The 23,074-nt window shown below is 45.3% G+C and overlaps 1 protein-coding gene across 1 annotated transcript in view; it reads left to right on the top strand.

Annotated features, from left to right (window-relative positions):
- The window catches only part of LOC311244118 (filamin-B-like), a gene marked incomplete at both ends in the record, with an annotated part of 61,582 nt that overhangs the window by 588 nt on the left and 37,920 nt on the right, over nucleotides 1-23,074 (top strand). Inside the window, 16 exons of the mRNA XM_084333529.1 lie at nucleotides 193-432; nucleotides 648-745; nucleotides 3,313-3,430; nucleotides 4,505-4,642; nucleotides 4,790-4,916; nucleotides 5,116-5,252; nucleotides 7,096-7,289; nucleotides 8,578-8,691; nucleotides 8,937-9,080; nucleotides 10,432-10,507; nucleotides 10,998-11,104; nucleotides 11,305-11,917; nucleotides 15,167-15,278; nucleotides 15,446-15,606; nucleotides 16,264-16,434; nucleotides 16,527-16,650. Coding sequence (XP_084189655.1) covers nucleotides 193-432; nucleotides 648-745; nucleotides 3,313-3,430; nucleotides 4,505-4,642; nucleotides 4,790-4,916; nucleotides 5,116-5,252; nucleotides 7,096-7,289; nucleotides 8,578-8,691; nucleotides 8,937-9,080; nucleotides 10,432-10,507; nucleotides 10,998-11,104; nucleotides 11,305-11,917; nucleotides 15,167-15,278; nucleotides 15,446-15,606; nucleotides 16,264-16,434; nucleotides 16,527-16,650 — 2,674 coding nt within the window. The remainder of the gene's footprint in view (nucleotides 1-192; nucleotides 433-647; nucleotides 746-3,312; nucleotides 3,431-4,504; nucleotides 4,643-4,789; nucleotides 4,917-5,115; nucleotides 5,253-7,095; nucleotides 7,290-8,577; nucleotides 8,692-8,936; nucleotides 9,081-10,431; nucleotides 10,508-10,997; nucleotides 11,105-11,304; nucleotides 11,918-15,166; nucleotides 15,279-15,445; nucleotides 15,607-16,263; nucleotides 16,435-16,526; nucleotides 16,651-23,074) is intronic.

The following is a 23,074-nucleotide window of genomic DNA, read 5'->3' as shown; positions in this document are numbered from 1 at the left end:
CATTAATGTTCTTGCTCAGAATAAACGTCATAGGAGTAATGTGTAAGGAATGACTTGGAATCCTTTATTGTGAGGAAGTGTAAAGTTGTCATTCATCACGTTTTATCACACTGTGATATTTAGCGCTGTGCTTATCTCGGGTTGTGCTTTTGCTTTGTCAGTTTGACGAGTCCTTGGTGCTGCTCTTTTCAGATAGCAAGGCCATCGTGGACGGTAACCTGAAGTTGATTCTGGGCTTGGTGTGGACCCTGATCCTGCACTACTCCATCTCCTCCCCCCTGCTGGAGGACGGGGAGGCCAAGAAGCAGACTCCTGAGCTGCGGCTGCTGGGCTGGATCCAGGACAAGGTGCCTGAACTGCCCATCACCAACTTCAGCCAGGATTGGATGGATGGCAAGGCCCTGGGGGCCCTGGTGGATGGACTGGCCCCAGGTGAACTTCTACTGAAACTGATTATATCAAAGCTGATACTTAAGAGCCACAGGGATAAACAGACCAATTGATATTATATTATTCTTTCTCTCAACAATAAATCCAATACCCCCCACACTTAGACCGTCGGATTCAATTTCACCGCCTGTCTGCTCTGCTCTCCATCAAATAATGAATGTGTATTATTGTAAACAGTGTCTGGTGTTTCTCTGCAGGCTTGTGTCCTGATTGGGAGAGCTGGGATGAGGTGCAGAGAGTGGATAACGCCAGAGAGGCCATGCAGCAGGCGGACCAGTGGCTGGGAGTTCCCCAGGTCGGTCCCCTTGAAATGTCTAGCAGAATGCTATTTGATTCCCGCATATGTATGTGTTTCCTGTAAAAACAGGAAGCTTGGGAGGGACTTGTTGTGGAGATTGATTGACGTTTACAGTACTCAATAGCACTTAATGTATGTTACAGTCGACCCATTAGCTAACAAGCTAGCGTTAGCAACGTTGAAAGCTAACGTTGAACATTGGTTTCATTAACAAGGCAGACTGCTAGCTTAGATGCTGCAAATGTCATTCTAGAAAGCATTTCATTGGATGTAACATTATGCCTCCGTGTGCATTTCTTTAAATCGTGTTCCAGAAAATTACAAACTAAAATATCAGTAAGAATACCTACAAAGCAATCTTTTTGTCATTATTGGGACAGATACTGGAGAATAGGTGACGATCAGTGCAAGACATACTGTATGGCTCGCTTTTCTGTACTTCCGTGAAATCTGAGTTGCATGTGTCGTTATAGGTCAAATAGGTAACATATCAATTTGTAACTTGACATCTTTAACTTCATACAGAAAGATGAGTAGGTATTGACATATCTTGAAAGAATAGAAGAATAGAAGCTGCCAACTTCCTGCTAAATATCAATGGTGCTGGTTACCAAATTGCATCTTCATATATCCTTTCATCTCAATGAGGGTGAAGGTGTAGAGACTAGAGGCTGCTGGGACATTTTCAGTGGTCTATTGAACAGTTTGGTGGAAAGGACATATTTATGCTGGCGCATAGGGCCAAGATTCAATATAGAATCTTTTAAGTGTTTAAAATACATCTGGATGCAATCTTTAAAGGGCCACTTTGCCAAAAAACAATGCAGATTTTATTTTGCACATAATCTCACACACTCTAAACAGTTTTGCATTGACAAATGTGTGTTGGATTATGTGCAAAATAAATCGGCCTTGTGCCCCTTTAAGTAGCTCAACAATTGTTTTTTAGAGCAACTCTGATGGACAAACAGTGATTGGTCATGAACAGTGTTGGGAAGTAGTTTCACTATGTAATATAACTAGAGATGTAATAATATTTTGCAGTAGCTTGTCAGTAGTTCAACTCAATTCTAATTGGCATAGGGATTTTAGTAGTTAATCACTATTTTGACATTTTGAGGTGGAGTTACCTAGGGGCGAGGTAGAGCGGTCGTCTGGTAATCGGAAGGTTCCTGGTTTGATTCCTGCTACTCCCGGGCAGTGTGTTGAGCAAGACACTTAACCCCTAATTGCTCCCGATGAGCAGGTTGGCACCTTGCATGGTTGCCTCTGCATTGGTGTGTGGATGTGTGAGTGAATGGGTGATTGTGAGGAGCAAAATTGTTAAGCGCTTTGGATAAAATGCACCATTTACCATTTCAATTCTAATTGGCATAGTGATTTTAGTAGTTAATCACCTTTTTGACATTTTGAGGTGGCATTACCTACTGGAGCTACATGTTGACTGAAGGCTTCACAAAAAGAAAGGAATTTCATTGTTCTTTTTGTTTCACCACTGCCTCTCTCCTCTGTTGAGTGAAGCCCCTTCGACCGACCACACCCCTCTCCCTGCTGTACAAGATATTCCACTCTGACAGCCAGGCTGACAGGCGCAACCCTTTTGTTTACATTTTTGCACTTTCTTCTGTGAAGAACCCAAATAATGGTAATCTGGTGTTGGCTCATGTCCTGAGTACACTATGCATTTATTTTTCACTTTCAGTTGCGGTGTTATTGTTTGGGATCACGTCACTCTTTGTGTTTTATGTTATAATTTCGTATTACCTTGCAGATTCTTATTATTTATTATCTATTTACTGTACATTTTCTATTTACAATGTTTGAACAACTTTTTGGAGTTCACTTTTGTTAACCAAACTATATTTAGTTTGACGGTAGCTTTGCTGTAGTTCAACCCCTTGCGGTGTAAAGTAATGGGTAGCTTGCAAAATTCCACGTATATAAGAGCAGCTTCCTCCACATTGATTATGATCACGAAACCCATACTGTCAGAAATTAACGCATCGAAGGTCGAAGAATCAAGCGTAGATCAATCTACCCTGTTTCCTTTCCCTCCCTGCACCGTTTGTACGAGATCCTGACATACTTTGCAATCGTTTCTCAGAAAGGCCTCTGGGGAAAGAAGAGGCTGAGAGTTTACCTCATCACTCATTATACCCTATATACCACAAACCTGCATCCCTTCTTCTCAATAACTAGTGTCATTACTCCACTCTTTTAACCACAGCGGGGGGATGACATCACGTCACCTCGGGCCCCGGTGAGCTCACTGATGTTGTTGCGACTGGTGTGAGGGTGACTTCAGCTCTAGCTGGGAGAGAGAGAGAGAGAGAGAGAGAGAGAGAGAGAGAGAGAGAGAGAGAGAGAGAGAGAGAGAGAGAGAGAGAGAGAGAGAGAGAGAGAGAGAGAGAGATTGCGTGCGTGCATGCGTGTGTGGACCATCGCTCCTTGCAGGCTGACCATGCTATGAGGGAGAAGGAGGAAATGGCTGATTTCTCAACAGCACAGAATGTGGTTCTAATTGTGAAACGTTGTCAAACTGGAAATTGCATCATCCCTGTAAGGTCATAGCCCCGGAGGAGATCATAGACCCGGGAGTGGACGAGCAGTCCATCATGACCTACCTGTCCATGTTCCCCAAAGCCCAGCTGAAGCCCGGAGCACCCCTCAAACCAAAATCTGGTAAGTTCTGACCCCTCAAACCAAAATCTGGTAAGTTCTGACCCCTCAAACTAAAATCTGGTAAGTTCTGACCCCTCAAACCAAAATCTGGTATGTTCCAACCCCTCAAACCAAGATTAGGTATGTTCTGACCGCTCAAACCAAAATTAGGTGTGTTCCAACCCCTCAAACCAAAATGAGGTATGTTCTGACCCCTCAAACCAAAATTAGGTATGTTCTGACCCCTCAAACCAAAATGAGGTGTGTTCTGACCCCTCAAACCAAAATGAGGTGTGTTCCAACCCCTCAAACCAAAATGAGGTATGTTCTGACCCCTCAAACCAAAATTAGGTATGTTCTGACCCCTCAAACCAAAATGAGGTATGTTCTGACCCCTCAAACCAAAATTAGGTATGTTCTGACCCCTCAAACCAAAATGAGGTGTGTTCCAACCCCTCAAACCAAAATTAGGTATGTTCTGACCCCTCAAACCAAAATTAGGTATGTTCTGACCCCTCAAACCAAAATCAGGTGCGTTATAGCCACTCAGACCAAAGCCAGGGGTGTGCCAGCCCCTCAAACCAAAAGCAGGTGTGTTCCATCCCCTCAAACCAAAATCAGGTTTGTTCTGACCCCTCAAACCAAAATCTGATGTGTTCCAGCCCCTCAAACCAAAATTAGGTATGTTCTGACCCCTCAAACCAAAATCAGGTGTGTTCTGACCCCTCAAACCAAAATCAGGTGTGTTCCAAGTAACCCCTCAAACCCAAATCAGGTGTGTTCCGGTTACTCAGACATAGGGCTGTCTCTTAGCACAGGTGATGTAGGCTGCAGCCATTGAAAATCATTACATGTGTACAAAATTTTTTTATGAGAGATTCCATACATCCTGACTTTAAATAAACCTTTGAAGCTGTACAATACAAAAACACATGGCTGTGCTGTATCAAATATACCAGGTCCATCCCTGTTTCACATAACCTATGTGAACTGAATTCTACATTGTTTACTGCCTGTATAGTTAATCTACTGAGCACGACATACCCACACATCTATATACCCCAAACCAACCCTGTGTCGATGTGATTATTTCAGTGTCGAAGCCGAAGGCCTGCCGAGCCAGCGGGCGAGGACTACAGCCTAGGGGGATAAGGGTCGGCCAGGTGGCAGACTTCAAAGTGGATACCAGCAGAGCAGGGCCCGGGGCCCTGGAGGTCCACGTCAGAGGACCTGGTTAGTTTGTTCTGCTTGTTTGTTTTCCCTCCATGCAACATAAAGCCCAGTCTCTGTTCTCTAGCCTCACCTCCAGTTTAGTTCCTCACACATTGAGCGATTACGTCTGACAGCAGTTCTGCCATGGTGTTGTTGTTTCCTTGGCAGACGGCATCGACGCACCTGTCGAACAGAAACAAGCCAAAGGAGACGTTTATGCCCTTCAGTATGCACCCAGCGTCGTGGGCAAGCATGTAATCGACATCACATGGGCAGGGGAGCACATCTTCAAGAGGTAAACTATAAAGAACGTAGGGTAGTAAACAGTGAACATCTGCTGCAAGTTGTGTAACTCCTCCGTGCAAACATCTGCTAGCGCTTTCGTTCGCCGCCTCGAAGACGAATTAAACACTTTGTTAAAATTCTTTTCAAAATGTATTTCTTATTTATTTTCTTATTTTGTATTACTTGTTTGCCTTGCATTCGTCAATAAGCCCGTTTAAGGTGGAGGTGGGTCGGAGATCAGGCCCTCAGGTGATTCAGGCGTGGGGTCCAGGTCTGAAAGGGGGAACGGTGGACATGGCGGCTGACTTTGTGGTAGAAACTATCGGCACTGATGCAGGGATGCTGGGTAAGAAACACTGGCTATTGGACCACCAGGTAACTGTACATGAAGTGGACTCTGAACTCTGTAGCCTATATAATCTTAACTACCCACCACAATAATGCTGTTTATACCGTATATATATATTTATTTTCTCACCATATATATATCCACGTCTGTCTGTACATATCCCTTACCTACTCTTACTAGGTAGGTAGGGGGTGGGGTGGGGTATGGTGGGCAGTTGGCTGGCAAAAACAGTATAGCTACTCTGAAGCCCAAATACAAAAATACAAAAACAAACCACACAATTTCACTACATTAAACAAGTCAAAGCCAAATACACATACAATTCAATTAATCTACAGCATTCCCTTTAGACCGTCTAATTAATAATAAAATCAAATTTGATCATCTTTTTTTTAAATAAACACACATTACACATCAGTTTTAACAACTCATCCTATCCTTCCTAGCTTCTATGAGAATCAAATAGAGACAGACGCTAACTCAAAGCAGTCTTAAAGGGGAACTATCTTATAAATGGCCTTTTTCAGTGTTTAGCATTGTTTGTGTCCTAGCTATGTGGACTTATATTAATATGATCTATGTCTCTAATTCTCATATTGGCGCATTCTTCCAATTCTCCTCTCACAATATTCACCCTCACTGAACTGAGTCATCTGAAAATGTGCTGATTTGTGATGTCAGAGAGACACCGCTGCATGATAATGTTCAGGCGGTGGTTCAGGTTTACCATTGTGGTTGGAGCCCAGCCTCAAAACGGCTTAAAATGCTGTTTTTGAGGACTTGATTAGAAATACAAAACAATAAATTAAAAAAAATTTAAAATTACAGAGGTGTTCCATAAACTCACAGGAATTGTGTAAAAGTGCCCAAATAGTGAAAGAAATAGTAAAAATAGTTCCCCTTTAAAGCTTCTTTCCGTAGCTAGTGCTTTGCAAGAGGTATAGGTAATTGGTTCCATAGAACTCCTGCCGTATACAAAAATGAATTTTGCCCAATAGAACTCCTGAACCTGTGTGGAATTATATCCGTCTTGATTTTGGAGCCAAAGAGGATTGATTCCGTTTTCCCTACATGGAGGTATAATTTATTATCTGATAGCCAAATGCTCACTCTGGCCAACTCCTTGCTCAAAATCTCTTCAACAACTACCTTGTCTTTATGGGACACCAGGAGTGCTGAGTCATCAGCATACAAAAATAAATTAGTGGAACAAGCTGATTTAAGGTCATAAAGTAAGAAAAACAAAGGGCCAAGCACACTGCCTTGTGGTACCCCACATGTAGTGGCCCTTGGCTCTGAGAGTGTTCCACCAACATTGATAATTAGCTTTCTTCCTATAAGGTAAGACCTCACCCAGCTGATTGCATTACTGTTGAAGCCAATTGCTTTTAGCTTCATCAGCAGTATTGTATGGTCAACGGTATCAAATGCTTTCTGTAAATCAAGTAATACCATTCCACAGACTTTCCCCCCATCCACTTATTTTCTAATATGATCAGTTAAGTATAGCAAACAGGTGTCAGTGGAGTGCCGTTTCCTGAAGCCCGAATGCAATTCATAAATTATGTTATAGCTTGAGAGGTATAGCTGTCAATTTGCTCATGGATACTTTTCTCAATGACCATAGAGAGAACACTGGATGATAATTTGATTGGATGCCAAACTTCTTTTTGTTGTACTGTATTGTGCTGTATGATGACAATATATTTTAATCTACTGTAATTTACAGTATGGGGAATGATCAAACTTCTGTTGTGAAAGAAAAACCTATCTGTACGGACAGATCAACATATCGAAAGGAAGACTGTAGCCTACATAATACAATCTCTGTTATATACAGGCTTTGCCATTGAAGGTCCCTCCCAGGCCAGGATCGAGTGCGTGGACCACGATGACGGGTCGTGTGACGTGAGGTTCTGGCCCACAGAGCCAGGGGAATATGCCGTGCATGTGACGTGTGACGAGGAGGAGATTGCGGACAGTCCCTTCATGTCCTGTATGAACCAGAAGAAGAGGAAATGCTTCCCACACAAGGCCAGTCGCTGCCCCACACTGCAGAGCTCCTGCATCCATTAGTGCTGCTCTAGTTTGCATCTAGGTCATCTATGGTTGATCGGGATGCAGCGGTCTTGCAGCAGTAGCACTGTGCTGGATTATTTTTTTTATAAATGTATTTATTCGTCATCAAGGTACAATGAAATACACATTGAATGTCAAATGTTTTATATCCCCCCCCCCCCCCATCCTACCTAATCCTACAAATACACATCAAGAAAAGAAAACAACATAAAACACATATCTCTCACCCATCCTTCCTCATCATTTGTCCTATAGTGTATTTAGCTTAGCTATGTAATCAATAAAAGGGCCCCAAACTATTTCAAACTTTTTACTAGGTTGTATTTAATTTTCTCCAAATTTAAAAAGAACATGAGGTCTTTGAGCCATAGGGATGCTTTGGGGGCTGATGGTGACTTCCACTTCAGCAAAATCCTTCTGCATGCTAATAATGATGCAAAGGCAATGCTATCTATTGTTCTTCTCCTAACCCTTTGATGACACCAAAGTAAAACACCTGGTAAAACACCAAAGATGGCCATTTCTAAAAGCTGTGCAGGCAAGAACAAGACCAACGCATTTGACTGTGCTGGATTCTATTTACAGTATCATTCCATACAGCCCTCCCAATAAAAATTATATTTACAGTATAATTCCATACAGCCCCACCAATTACAATTCTAACTACAGTATCATTCCATACAGCCCTCCCCAATTCAAATTCTATTTACAGTATCATTCCATACAGCCCCCCCAATTCAAATTCTAGTTGATGCGAATAGCCATATCCTTGCTTTATGTGTACATAATAGCCTATGTATGTAATAATGATTTAAACCCATTTCCACAAATTACCTCCCTGTAAAGACCTGTCCATCCTGATTACTCTTAATGAATTACCTTCAACTGTAAATGTTTATAATGATGATGAGAAATTATCTCCCATAGCCTGCATTTCAAGATACTAAACTGTGATATCATCAAACAAGCAGTATGTGGGAAACTGATGTTTTGTAGCCACTGATTGTTGGTTTGGGCTTTTGTACCCAAATAATCTGATTTGCTAACAGTTCTGAATAAGCCCCTAAAGCTCAATAGAGCAGCACCACAAAGTGTCACTTGAAGACACCACGCACACAGACTAAAATCTAGATGCTCTTGTTCTAGCTACATTAATCTAAATTAGACTATCCAAGGTCAAATAAGTAACATGTGAATTCTGTTTTAGCATAAATGTTCACTTTAGGATGCTATTTATTTTTAGGTGAAAGTCTTTGGCCCAGGAGTGAGTCAGACTGGTTTCATCTTAAACCACCTGATGGAGTTCACCGTTGATGCCAGGTTTGCTGGAGATGGATCGCTGGGAATCCAGGCTCAGGTAAGAAATAGGACACAGACACACACACCGTGGGTGTGGCAATTGGACAGAATTACCATGTAAATTATGTACATAGTGATCGCGTCATATCACTGATCCCTATAAACTACAATTAACTTGAACATGATACTTAAAGTAGCATGATGCCTGGATACATCACAGAGCCTATTTCTGTCTATGGGTTTTGTGTGGCATTGATGTTTTGAACTGTTGTTTGTCTAACTACCATGCTTTGTAACCCACAGTGTACGGGGGGAAACCCTCTGAATGTGGAGGTAATGCGTAAAGAGCATGGTCTGTACACCTGCTTCTACACTCCCACCGTCCTGACTAAACTCACCATCTTTGTGACGTGGGGAGGAGTCAATGTTCCTGACAGCCCCTTCAGAGTGAGTCCTCGCCTTCCAACTCTCTGATGTGGCAAAAACTATTCTAAGGATTATTATGATGTGGCTGAAAGCTTCTCTCTATTGTGATGCGATTTTGACTTAAAGTAGTAATCTGTAAGATCCTCATTTCTGTTTGTTTTGGCCACATCTGTTGGTGATAAGCAGTCATTGCTGTTCTCACTTTCTATATTGAAAATGCATGCTGAATTCATCTTCTATTCATTCATGTTAACTACTGAGTTAGTCTTCTATTCATTCATGCTAACCACTGAGTTAGTCTTCTATTCATTCATGCTAACCACTGAATTAGTCTTCTATTCAGTTAGTCTTCTATTCATTCATGTTCACTACTGAGTTAGTATTCTATTCATTCATGCTCTACTGAGTTAGTCTTCTATTCATTCATGTTCACTACTGAGTTAGTATTCTATTCATTCATGCTAACTACTGAGTTAGTCTTCTATTCATTCATGCTAACTACTGAGTTATTCTTCTATTCATTCATGCTAACTACTGAATTAGTCTTCTATTCATTCATGCTCTACTGAGTTAGTCTTCTATTCATTCATGTTCACTACTGAGTTAGTATTATATTCATTAATGTTAACTACTGAGTTAGTCTTCTATTCATTCATGCTAACTACTGAGTTTGTCTTCTTTTCATTCATGTTAACTACTGAGTTTGTCTTCTATTCATTCATGCTAACTACTGAATTAGTCTTCTATTCATTCATGCTCTACTGAGTTAGTCTTCTATTCATTCATGTTCACTACTGAGTTAGTATTCTATTCATTAATGTTAACTACTGAATTAGTCTTATATTCATTCATGCTCTACTGAGTTAGTCTTCTATTCATTCATGTTCACTACTGAGTTAGTCTTCTATTCATTCATGCTAACTACTGAGTTAGTCTTCTATTCATTCATGCTAACTACTGAGTTTGTCTTCTTTTCATTCATGCTAACTACTGAGTTAGTCTTCTATTCATTCATGCTAACTACTGAGTTCGTCTTCTATTCATTAATGTTAACTACTGAGTTTGTCTTCTATTCATTCCAAACAAACCACTGTTGCTGCTGGTGATGTAAACACATCACTTCCTGTGCACTGGAGGATTTCCCCGAGAATGTCCTACCAGACACCAGTGTTTAGAGCAGCAAAATGAACTGGGTTTATATGATCTATCAATTGGTGATAAAGACCAAATAAATAGACATTTATATATGTGAAAATATTTTATATTATTACTTTAATTATGGTACAATTTAAATCATGCAAGCATGGTACGCCTACACAACAGTTAGATAATGCAGGTTGCTGATCTCATTTCTCAATTTTCTTTTCTGTAGGTAAGTCCACCAAGAATTAGAATTGAGCCTTCATTTAATGCTGCGAAGATGAAGCCTAAAGGCTCCGCTCATAACGGTAGGATCTTCACATCATGTCCCTCGTGCACTTAATTCACATCATGTCCCTCGTGCACTTAATTCACATCATGTCCCTCGTGCACTTAATTCACATCATGTCCCTTGTGCACTTAATTCACATCATATCCCTCGTGCACTTAATTCACATCATGTCCCTCGTGCACTTAATTCACATCATGTCCCTCGTGTACTTAATTCACATCATGTCCCTCGTGCACTTAATTCACATCATGTCCCTCGTGTACTTAATTCACATCATGTCCCTCATGCACTTAATTCACATCATGTCCCTCGTGCACTTAATTCACATCATGTCCCTTGTGCACTTAATTCACATCATGACCCTCATGCACTTAATTACATTTCCTGTTTATTGTCATTGGATAAATGGATACATAACCTGAAAAGGAAAATACATATTCTGCTCTTCTGTTGAATGTTCTGCTACTAGACCCTATATTTATTGCATTATATATTACATGTTTTAGGAGAAGAGATGGGCCGGGGTCTCGCCAAGAGCACAAGCGCCGACTCTCTGTTCAAACTTGATCTGAATGTAACCAGTCCCACAAAGACGCCAGCTGATGCTAGCAAGGTATGTCAAATTCACACACACACACACACACACACACACACACACACACACACACACACACACACACACACACACACACACACACACACACACACACACACACACACACACACACACACACACACACACACACACACACACACACACACACACACACACACACACACACACACACACACACAACAAAAATAATATTGAGTTTTGATGCACCCTCTCAGGTCAAGGCTTATGGCCCAGGTCTGGATGGTGGGGTTGTTGGGACCCCGGCAGACTTCACCATCGACACCAGTGCCTCTGGTAGCGGCCGGCTCTCTGTGACAGTAGACGGCACCCGTCCCGTCAAAGTAAAGAGCTCTGATAACCAGGACGGCACCTGCACTGTCACCTACCTGCCCACGGTGCACGGAGAGCACCTGATCAAAGTCCTCTTCCAGGGACAGCACATCCCAGGCTCCCCGTTCCGTGTTGACATCCACATGCCCTTTGACCCTTCCAAGGTGGTGGTGTCCGGCCCGGGGCTGAGGAAGGGGACGGTCGGGCAGCCTTGTGTGGTGAACATTGACTGTGGTCTGGCTGGGCTCGGGGAGTTGTCTGTAGAGGCTGTGTCTGAATCTGGACAAAAGGCCCAAACTAGGCTTCAGGCAAACAAAGACGGCACCTATACAGCTGTCTACAACCCGCTCACCGCTGGCGTCTACACGCTCCGCCTGAAGTACGGAGGCAAGGAAGTGGCCAACTTCCCCTCTGAGGTGGTGGTGGACCCTGCTTACACCAGCCATGTGAGAGTCTGCGGGAAGACGCCTGGTGGAAAAGGTGTAGTGGTTGTTCATTTAGGATCAGTTTACTCTCCCTGTTCATTACTATAATAAGGTCAGTGGGTCTCATTCCCCCAAATTTTCCAAAGAGTTCTCTTGGAAGACTTATCTTGGAACCGACTGAGACAGAATCAATGACAAGTTCACTCTGACTCCCCAACGTGCTGGTAATATGTCTTAAGTGGCTCAAACGGTCGCACCTGTGACATCTGCTTGGGGAATGACACCATGTCTTGAACTCGAACGCGCATTCCCGTCTAGGTCATTTGCATACAAAACAACGCCTCCAGAGCTCCTTGTAAGGCAACTAGTGACGCAGCCTCGTGAAAATGGAAAGGCGGAAGTGCCTTGCGAGTCTTGCGACGCATCAAAATTAGATTAGATTAATGTATTGGCATCATATAGTACAGCTCGTGGTACACCTGCCGCAGCGCGTGCGCACACACACACACACACGCGCGCGCGCGCAGTACTGTATATGAATGAATGAATGAAAACCTTATTTAACAGATTGCAGAATGGGTACAATACAGTACGGCTCAATACACACAATTGTTAAGGGGATGCAGAGCAGAGAAAGACGTTTGTCTTGTTTACATAATATATATAGCCTACGGCGTAATGAATGAACACAGTATAGGCTCATCATTCCATTAATGACTTGCCTCATTAAGACCCAGCAGACACCACACACATGCTCCGCCCTACGTACAGTACAGGCACAGTCCGCATACATACAGACTGTACCTATACTGTACGCAGGGCAGAGCACACACATATAGCATCCACTAAATCCCAATGAAACAAGCAACCAGAATATATTAAGCCTATATACTGTTCACCCATTAGACACGTAGGCCATACTGGCGCACACAAGACTTGTTATGGAATATTAATGCAGTCTATTTCCACCGATTAGCTTTAGTTCTTATTTATTTATTTATCCACTGTCATTTCAGTGTTGGTGTATAGGCTATATAGTGTATTTCAATATAAGTTTAATTGATTAATGATATATTCAAAGGAATGCAGGTTTATATCAAACAAAGGTCTGTCCCATTGTATATCCAAAATAGCTGGTTCAGATATGGTTAATCCAGCTGCCCTTATCCATATTATTTATTTTTCCGACATCAAATGCATAATTTCTTTTACGTACAAATATTGTCATATTTATTTTAATTATGATTAAGTAATTAATTCCAAGGAGGCCTGTAGCGTTGACATGAAGGAATCACTATGAGAACACAGTCTGTCAAGTTAATAAAATGTTCAATTAGTCGATCAATCATAAGTGTGCTCCTCAGCACTCTTAAATCTGCTCTCAGCCACGCTCAAATCTGATCTCAGGAATATTTGGGGAATCGCGCTACCAGCCCTAATATGTCTTGAATGGGCAGAAATCTGCCTAAGAGGACATAAATCCGTTCGGGAATGAGACCCAGTGATATTAGGTAATATTTAGAGTAATTGATTTAGTTGATTGATTTTAGTAATTGAGTAGAGAGACCAGTGGTGGAAAGTAATTAAGTATTTTTTACTCAAGTACTGCAAAGTATAATTTTGAGGTACTTTACGTGAGTATTTAAATTTGAGGGAACTTTGTACTTTCACTCCACTACATTTCAAAGGAAATATTGTACTTATTACTCCACTACATTTATCTGAACCCATCAGTTACTAGTTACTTTGAAGAAAAATATTTTGCATAGAAAACATGGCAAGAATTGATGAAGATTATGTACTTTCAAATTTGAAGCCTGTCAACTTCAGAATTGTTGAACGTAATCAGAGCAGCATAACTGGACTACATACCACTTTAACATAACCTTTAATCAGAGCGGCATAACTGGACTACATACCACTTTAACATAACCTTTAATCAGAGCGGCATAACTGGACCACATACCACTTTAACATCACCTTTAATCAGAGCGGCATAACTGGACCACATACCATACCACCTTTAGAGGTCAATGGATTGAGCACTGGGATACACAAACGTCACGTAGAACACATACTTTTACTTTAGATACTTAAGTACATTCAATATCAAATACTAGTAGAATTTGAATGGAGGACTTTTACTTTTACCAGAGTACTCATTTATCTGGGTATTTCTACTTTTATTTAAAGGTGACATACTATAAATGTCATTTTTCAGTCTCTAGCATTGTATTATAGTAATAGGAGTTCGTATCAATGTGTTTTAGTGTCTAAATACCATATTGACGGATTGCTCTGATTCAGCTCAGCCCCTTTCCAGTAAATCAGGCCATTTTGATTTGAACATCTGAGTCACGTCATTCGGACGCTGGGTAGCGCACAGTGATGCGATTGGCTCTGTGGTTGGAGCTAATGCCCGCCTACTTCCTCATACTGCAGGCAGATTGAAACCCGACACCTCTGCATACTCTGGAGGGAGAGAGAGAGAGAGAGAGATAGAGAGGGAGAGAGAGAGGGAGAGAGAGGGAGAGACAGAGAGAGAGAGAGAGGGAGACAGAGAGAGAGAGGGAGGGAGCACTTGGGGGGGGGGGGACCTGCCGCGCCACACAGGAGGTGGGACCCTCTCGAAAACGAGGGGGGGGGCCTCCCTTCCTCCCACCTCCCGTGTGGCGCGGCAGGCCCCCCCCCCCCAAGTGCTCCCTCCCTCTCTCTCTCTGTCTCCCTCTCTCTCTCTCTCTGTCTCCCTCTCTCTCTCTCTCTGTCTCTCCCTCTTTCTCCCTCTCTCTCTCCCTCTCTATCTCTCTCTCTCTCTCTCCCTCCAGAGTATGCAGAGGTGTCGGGTTTCAATCTGCCCCGGCCTGTCTTTTTTCTCTCTCTCTCTCTCTCTCTCTCTCTCGCACCCCCCCCCCCCTCTCTCTCTCGCTCTCTCTCTATCTCTCTCTGTCTACCTCTCTCTCTGTCTATTCATTCATTTTCATTCATTCATTCATTCATACCAGTCGCAGACTGTGTGGACTGACTGTCACTCAAAGTGCTTATGGGCGGAGCCAGGCCATAACAGCCTGAAATCTTGAAGCTGAAAAATGATGGTTTTGAGTACTTGATTAGAAATATAAAACAATGCATTTAAAAAAAAAAAAAAACTTACAGATGTCTTCAATAGACTAACAGGAATTGTGTAAAGTTGCCCAAATAGTGCTAGGAATAGCAGTACATTTAAGTAAAGGAACTGTGTACTTCCTCCACCACTGATTAAGGGTATGTTTTCTATTCACTTTGAATGCTCTGTATTTATATACAGGAAAACTGAATGGTTTTCAAGGAAAACCAAACCCAGCATCAGTCTTTGCCAGTGGGATTGGACTCCTTCAAGGCCATACAGGGGAGAGCAACCACTTCACCATCACAGCAGGGTGAGATCACTATTATTTGATATATTTACATATTTAATTTCCTTATCTTGCAATCGCAGACAAAGTCAGGAGATGTATCCTAACAGAAACATATAGAAAGTTAATTACCCGCTAATTTCTTTCCATCTACTGGGGGCTGCCAACAATAAATACCTTGATTCTCAAAGGAGTGCTGAAGCAGGAGGGATAGCTGTCATGGTGGAAGGCCCGTCTGATGCCAACGTATCCTGCACAGAGAGCAGCGATGGCCGCTATGATGTGCAGTATATCCCCAGCGTGCCGGGGCTCTATGATGTTAATATCACCTGTGGAGGGGAACACATCCTCGGTAAGCTTCGATAGATCCCTTTCATCTGAATATATTTTGGGTCAAACCCCCCCGGACAGAAGAGTGATAGTTTCAGAGTACCCAAACCACACCAAAGCTTGCGGTAACGTACCTCCTGGCAACACTGGAGTATATCCTGTACTGAGGGGTGTGCACTCCAGAGCTTCTCTTGATGTCAAAACAGTACATAGGGATTTTTGGTTATTTTGCTGCTATCTATTTTATATTTATTTTGTTTCTGCACTTTTATTTAAAAATGTTTGCTCATTTTATGCCAATTTTGTGCTCATTTTATGCCTGTCTTTATTTAAATTTTTTACTGCTGTGAAGCACTTTGAGCTGCAATTCTTGTATGAAGGGTGCTATACAAATAAAGTTTATTATTATTATTATTATTATTATTATTATTATTATTATTATTATTATTATTATTATTATTATTATTATTATTATTATTATTATTATTATTATTATTATTATTATTATTATTATTATTATTATTATTATTATTATTATTATTATTATTATTATTATTATTATTATTATTATTATTATTATTATTATTATTATTATTATTATTATTATATTTGCTTATCTGACCGACTTGGAACAAATAAGTTCGGACGAGTCAACTGTGATTCCTCCCGTCGAAAACAGGAAGCCCCTTCAAAGTACCAGTGAAGGACATCTCCGACGCAAAGGACGTCAAAATCATCTCCGGTCCAGGACTGGGTTCAGGAGGTTTTGCCAAAGTTCCCCAGACCTTCACCATTGACTGTAGCGAAACGGGGGATATTCCAGAGTCTGTGGCTGTTATGATGCCAAACGGTGGGTCACTACCTTCCAGATGAAGTTCTTATTTGTGTTTCCTCATTTCAGCTCAAATGATTGTGTTTACGTTTTCTTCATATTTCACACAGGAAAGATAGAGCTTGTTGAAGTGAAGGACAACGGTGATGGCACGTTCTCTGTGGCCTACTCTCCTACTATGGAGGGGGATCATTCTCTGGTGGTAAAATATGCTGATGAAGAGGCATTTTCCAGGTAACATGTCAATATTATAACTATACTTATCTAATTATATTTACTATACTTATCTACTAATCAAATAAAAATAAAAAAAATGTACCGTGGTGGATATTGTAATTATTTTAAGCGTGATTCATTTTTAAATAAATAATTAAAAATATATTTTAATTATATAATAATATATTTTAAATATCCATGAATCAAGTTAACCTCCATATCCTTCCAATATCACAGCCCAGTTACATTCAATACGCTGCCAAGGAAAGATGCCAACAAGGTGAAAGTATCAGTACCAGGACTGGAGTCAGGAGTCTGTGCTCAAATCCCTCAGACCTTCACTGTTGACAGTAGTCAGACTGGAGAGGCTCCGGAGTCTGTGGCTGTTATGACGCCTGATGGTGAGAACATATCAATATTAACAATACATATCAATATTAACAATACATATTAGGGATGTTCGATATTGGCTTTTTTACCGATATCCGATATACCGATATTGTCCAACTCTTAATTTCCGATACCGATATCAACCGATACCGATATATGCGGGGTTTCACCCCCCAAAAAACGGAATCATTTCAGGTAATTAACATATATCTCTTGTCGTGGAATTAACACAACATTGCATTATGCATACTTTTGACAATAAATAAAATAAGAATTTGTTCTTACTTGCTTGCCTGGGTAAATAAAGGTTAAATAAATGTAAAAAAAAAATATATATATATATATATATATATATATTATTTTTTTTTAATAATTTTTTTAAACCGATACCGATAATTTCCGATATTACATTTGAATGCCAATATCGGACGATAATATCGGTAGGCCGATAATATCGGACATCCCTAATACATATCAATAATACATATCAATATGTGTTATGGTTTGACACCGACCCCAAACGCAACGACACAAGAGAGTAGGATTCAGAGTTGCCAAAAACAGGGGCTTGTTTATTGAGACTAATTAAACAGCATAGAATAGGAAGAGTCTAAACAAGACAGGAATTCAAGCAAGGATGAAAATGTTCTGCTGCTCTGCAGCTTCTCCCGAGGTGGTAGTAGGGGGTAGCAGATGCTGACGTCAGAGCCTCTCTGCAGACTTCTCTCGGCAGAATCTCCGAGGTGATGCGGGACCGAGAGAGAGAGAGAGGGAGCGAGTCAACACAGGGTGCAGGTAGAACGAGCAGGAGAACAGGAGAGGTGACTTGTACCCAAAAACAAAAGTTATCCAAGTGAACTAATCTTCGTGTAAACACACACAGTGAGCAATGTTCCAAAACACAATCCCAAGTGAAAAATATCTTCGGTGCAAAAATAGACACTGAGAGCGAAGTCCAAAATACAATCCAATGTGATAATATCTTCGGTGTGATAAACACACAGTGGGAGATGTTAGGTCAAAATATTATCCCAGTGAAACAATCAAAAAGGCAACCGCTGGGTGAGTGACTGTCTGATAAAAAGGTGGTAATCTTCAGTGTTATAAAAACACACGAAAACGGAACTTGATCAAAGACAGTCATTAAAAACTCACCCAGGCGTTGTGCGTAAAGAGCGCTGGAACAGCAGCGGAGCGAGCGCGTCGCCACGGGAAAAAGGTGTCCAAGAGGAAGGCTTCTTGGATATCCTGGAGGTAAAGCACAGGGAACAACAGCAGCAGCAGGAACGGCGAATGCAAACAGAAAATATCAAAACGATCCAACAAAACTTGAGTGGGGAAACGGGGTATAAATAATACGGGATTGATTGATTGACAAGCAGTGACAGCTGGGGGATGTGATTGAAAAGCGTGTGGACGGGAGAGAACCAATCAACGACGTCTCTGGGAAGAAGCGTGTGAATGGGGGAATGAAATGATTAACAGAAACAAATGGAAAACAGAGCGAGGTGGTTTAACGGAACCGAGCGAGTAAGTGAGCAAGGACAGAAACCTCTCAGTATCCCCTCCTCCACGGGAGCCACCCGGCGACCAGGCCGACCCGGCTCGTCAGGATGGGCACGATGGAAGTCAGTGATCAAGCTGGGATCCACGATGAGCTGCCGGGAGACCCAGCTACGCTCCTCAGGACCGTAACCCTCCCAGTCTACCAGGTATTGGAACCCCCGGCCCCGCCGACGAACGCCCATCAACCGGCGGACCTGCCACTGGGGGTGACCATCCACCAACACGGGAGGCGGAGGATCAGGAGCTGGAGGCATAAGGGGACTGAGGGAGACGGGCTTAACCCGGGAGACATGGAACACGGGGTGGATGTGCATGGACGCAGGAAGTTTCAGGCGCAGGGCCGCCGGACTGAGTACCTTCAGGACCTCGAAAGGTCCGACGAAACGGGGGTTGAGTTTCTTGGCCGAGGACCGTAGCGGCAGGTCCTTTGCGGAGAGCCACACCCTCTGCCCAGGGCGGTAAGTCGGCGCAGGAACCCGGCGCCGGTCGGCACCACGACAGGCGCGCTCAGATGTCCGGAGCAGCGCGGTCCTGGTGATCTCCCAAACTCGTCGGCAGCGGTCGAGGTGGACCTGCACGGAGGGAACTGCCACTTCCGCCTCCTGTGCGGGGAAAAGAGGGGGTTGGTAGCCCAGGGAAACCTCAAAGGGTGAGAGGCCGGTGGCGGAACTGACCATTGAATTGATGGAGTATTCAACCCAGGGAAGGAAACGGCTCCAGGATGCCGGTCTCTCGGCTGCCACACACCGAAGAGCAGACTCCACGCTCTGGTTCATCCTCTCCGTCTGCCCGTTAGTCTGGGGATGATAACCAGAGGAAAGACTGACCGTTGCCCCCAATCCCTTGCAAAAGGCCCGCCATACCTGGGAGGTGAACTGGGGCCCCCGGTCAGAGACGATGTCCTGGGGAAACCCATGAAGGCGGAACGCGTGGTGAGTCAGGAGGTCCGCCGTCTCGGCCGCCGAGGGAAGCTTGGAAAGGGCCACGAGGTGAACCCCCTTGCTGAATCGATCCACCACGGTCAGAAGGCAGGTGTTCCCCTGGGAGGAGGGCAGACCTGTGACGAAGTCCAGCGCCACATGTGACCACGGACGGCTCGGAACGGGAAGTGGCTGCAAGAGCCCGGAGGGTGCCTGGTGAGAGGCCTTGCTGCGGGCACAGACCGCGCAGGCCAATACGAACTCCTTGACGTCGTTCCGCATGGTGGGCCACCAGAAACGACGAGCCAGGAAGGAGAACGTGCGATGGACGCCAGGGTGGCAGGCGAACCGGCTGGTATGGCCCCAAAGCAGTACCCGGGACCGGGCAGAGTCGGGGACGAAGAGACGATGCATAGGGATGTTGCTAGGAGCACGCTGGAAGCGTAGGGCACGCCTAACCACACCCTCGATGCCCAAGGTGATGGCTCCAACCACTCTGGCCTCCGGGAGGATGGGAGTAGGGTCCTCAGAGGGTGGAGCCCCCTTGGAGTGTAACCGGGACAGGGAGTCGGCCTTCGTGTTGCGGGAACCGGGGCGGAAGGTCAGCGAGAAGTCGAACCGACTGAGGAAACTGGCCCATCTCGCCTGCCGACCGTTGAGGCGCCTGGAAGCGCGGATGAACGTCAGGTTCTTGTGGTCCGTCCAGATGGTAAAAGGCTCCTCGGCACCTTCTAGCCAATGACGCCACTCCTCCAACGCAGCCACGACCGCCAGCAGCTCCCGATTGCCGGTGTCGTAGTTCCTCTCGGCAGGGAGGAAGCGACGCGAGTAGAAGGCGCAAGGATGCACCTTCTGGTCCGAAAGAGAACGTTGGGATAGGACAGCGCCCAGGCCAGTATCCGAGGCGTCCACCTCCACAATGAACTGTCTCTTGGGGTCAGGGTGGAGCAGGATAGGGGCGGAAGTGAACCTCTTCTTGAGGGAGCGGAACGCAGCGCATGCCGCTGGGGACCAGTCGAACGGCAGCGCGGGGGAGGTCAGCTTGGTAAGTGGCTCCGCCACTTGACTGTAGTTCCGGATGAACCTTCGGTAGAAGTTGGCGAACCCGAGGAAACTCTGTAACTCCTTCCGAGTGGTGGGTTCAGGCCAATCCTCCACAGCTTGGATCTTGCGAGGATCCGCTCGGGTCAAGCCCTTCTCAACGATGAAGCCCAGGTAGTCGACGGAGTCGGAGTGGAAACAGCACTTCTCCGCCTTGACGAAGAGCCGATTGTGGAGGAGGCGCTCCAGCACACGGCGGACATGCTGGATGTGTTCCTCGAGGGTCCTGGAGAAGATGAGAATGTCGTCCAGGTACACCACCACGAACACCTCCAGCATGTCACGAAGGACGTCGTTCATGAGTGCCTGGAATACCGCCGGGGCGTTGGTGAGGCCGAACGGCATCACTAGGTACTCGTAGTGGCCCCTGGGGGTCTTGAAGGCGGTCTTCCATTCATCGCCCTCACGGATACGGACAAGATGGTAGGCACTCCGGAGGTCCAGCTTGGTGAAGAACGAGGCCTGGGTCAGTGGCTCGAAGGTGGAGCTCATGAGAGGTAGAGGGTACTTGTTCTTGATGGTGATCTCGTTGAGCTGACGATAGTCGATGCAGGGTCGCAGGTCCCCATCCTTCTTACCAACAAAGAAGAAACCGGCCGCCACCGGGGAGGAGGAAGGCCGAATGAGTCCTGCTTCCAATGACTCAGAGATGTAGAGATCCATCGCCTTCTTCTCCGGAACGGTCAGACTGTAGAGGCGGCTGCCGGGAAGGGGAGCCCCTTGGCGGAGGTCGATGGCGCAGTCATAGGGGCGGTGAGGTGGAAGGGCCTGAGCCCTGGATTTACTGAAAACCTCCAAGAGGTCGTGGTACTCGGGAGGTATGGACGAGAGGTCCGGAGGCAACTCACCAGCGGGCCTCCGGGGCGGGGGACAGGACGCCGCCTGCAGACACAGGGCGTGACAGGAGGAGCTCCAGCCCTTGATGGTACCGGAGGACCAGGCGATGTGGGGCTCGTGCAGCGCGAGCCAGGGCCTACCCAGGACCACCGGGACAAGGGGGGATTGGGTGATGAGGAACTGGATTCTCTCGACGTGGTTCCCAGCGATGGTCAGCACGACTGGGCCGGTGCGTTGAGAGATGTCGGCCAGGCGGTGTTGGTCCAACGAGAAGATCTCCAAGGGCCTCACAAGGTCCTCAAGTGGAATGTTGGCTCGGGTAGCGAACTCGAAGTCGAGGAAATTCTCGTCTGCCCCAGAGTCGATGAGGGCCTCCACCGTGGCACGTTGGTCCCCCCAGGCCAGGGTGACGCTCATCAGATGGTCAGGTGGTGCGCGGCGCTGGGAATGGGAAAAACGGCTCACCAGGATCTCCCGGGGTCTCAACGAGCCTGATCTTTTGGCCGGGTGGGGCAGTCGGCGATTCTGTGTCCCGCACCTCCGCAGTAGAGGCAGAGACCGGACCTGAGCCTTGCCTCACGCTCCGCCTGGCTCAGATGAGAGCGTCCCAGCTGCATGGGTTCCTCCTCGCGAACCGAACGGGGAGGCCTGCTACCACCAGTAGTGTTGAGGACAGGGCGTCCAGGAGTAACGTCATGCGTCCGGGGAATCCGGGGTACCTCAGGGGGTAACTCGCGCCTTCTCTCCAGGAGGCGTCCGTCGATGCGGATGACGAGGCTAAACAGGTCCTCGAGGGAGTCGGGCAACTCCCTGGTAGCGAGCTGGTCCCGGACTGCGTCACTGAGCCCCCTCAAGAAGGTTAGGCGAAGTGCAGGGTCGTTCCATCCACTCTCCACCGCCGCCAGTCGAAACTCCAGGACATAGTCCGTCACCCTGCCGCTCCCCTGTCGGAAAGTCCCCAACCGGGCTCCGGGGTCCAGACCTCGGGCTGGATGGTGGAACACTCTGCGGAGCTCCGCCACGAAGTCTGGATAGGAGAAAACAAAATCTGCATCCATTGCCCAGGAGGAAGTGACCCACTGGGCAGCATGGCCTGAAAGCAAGTTCGTCATATAAGCCACTTGGGACCCTCGAGCAGTAAAACGGCTTGGTTGATGACGGAAAACCAACTCACATTGCATGATGAATGTGGCACACTCCTCGGGATTGCCGTCGAACAGCCGTGGGACGGAGAGACGGGGTTCCCGAGGTGCGGGATCTGCTGGGGCTGCGGTGAATGCTCCTGAAGGATGTGAAGGAAGTAAAGCATTAACGGTGTCGCTCAGCGAGTGAAGCTGAGCGAGAATACCGGATTGTTGTCCCGCCAGAGCGGCCATTGACCCCTGAATAGGCAGGACCTGTTCCCTGAGATCCTGCACCGCAGCCGCAGCCCTCTCTAGTTGGAGACTGTGATCCCTGGTCAACTCGACTTGATTAGCAAGTGCGGTTCTGACCCTCTCTGTGTCGGCTGGGGTCGTCATTTTGGTTGGATCGTAATGTTATGGTTTGACACCGACCCCAAACGCAACGACACAAGAGAGTAGGATTCAGAGTTGCCAAAAACAGGGGCTTGTTTATTGAGACTAATT

This window comes from Notolepis coatsorum (assembly GCF_963971535.1).
Source record: "Notolepis coatsorum genome assembly, chromosome: 17".
NCBI classification, from domain to species: domain Eukaryota; kingdom Metazoa; phylum Chordata; class Actinopteri; order Aulopiformes; family Paralepididae; genus Notolepis; species Notolepis coatsorum.
This window is presented reverse-complemented; position numbering and strand designations above follow the sequence as displayed.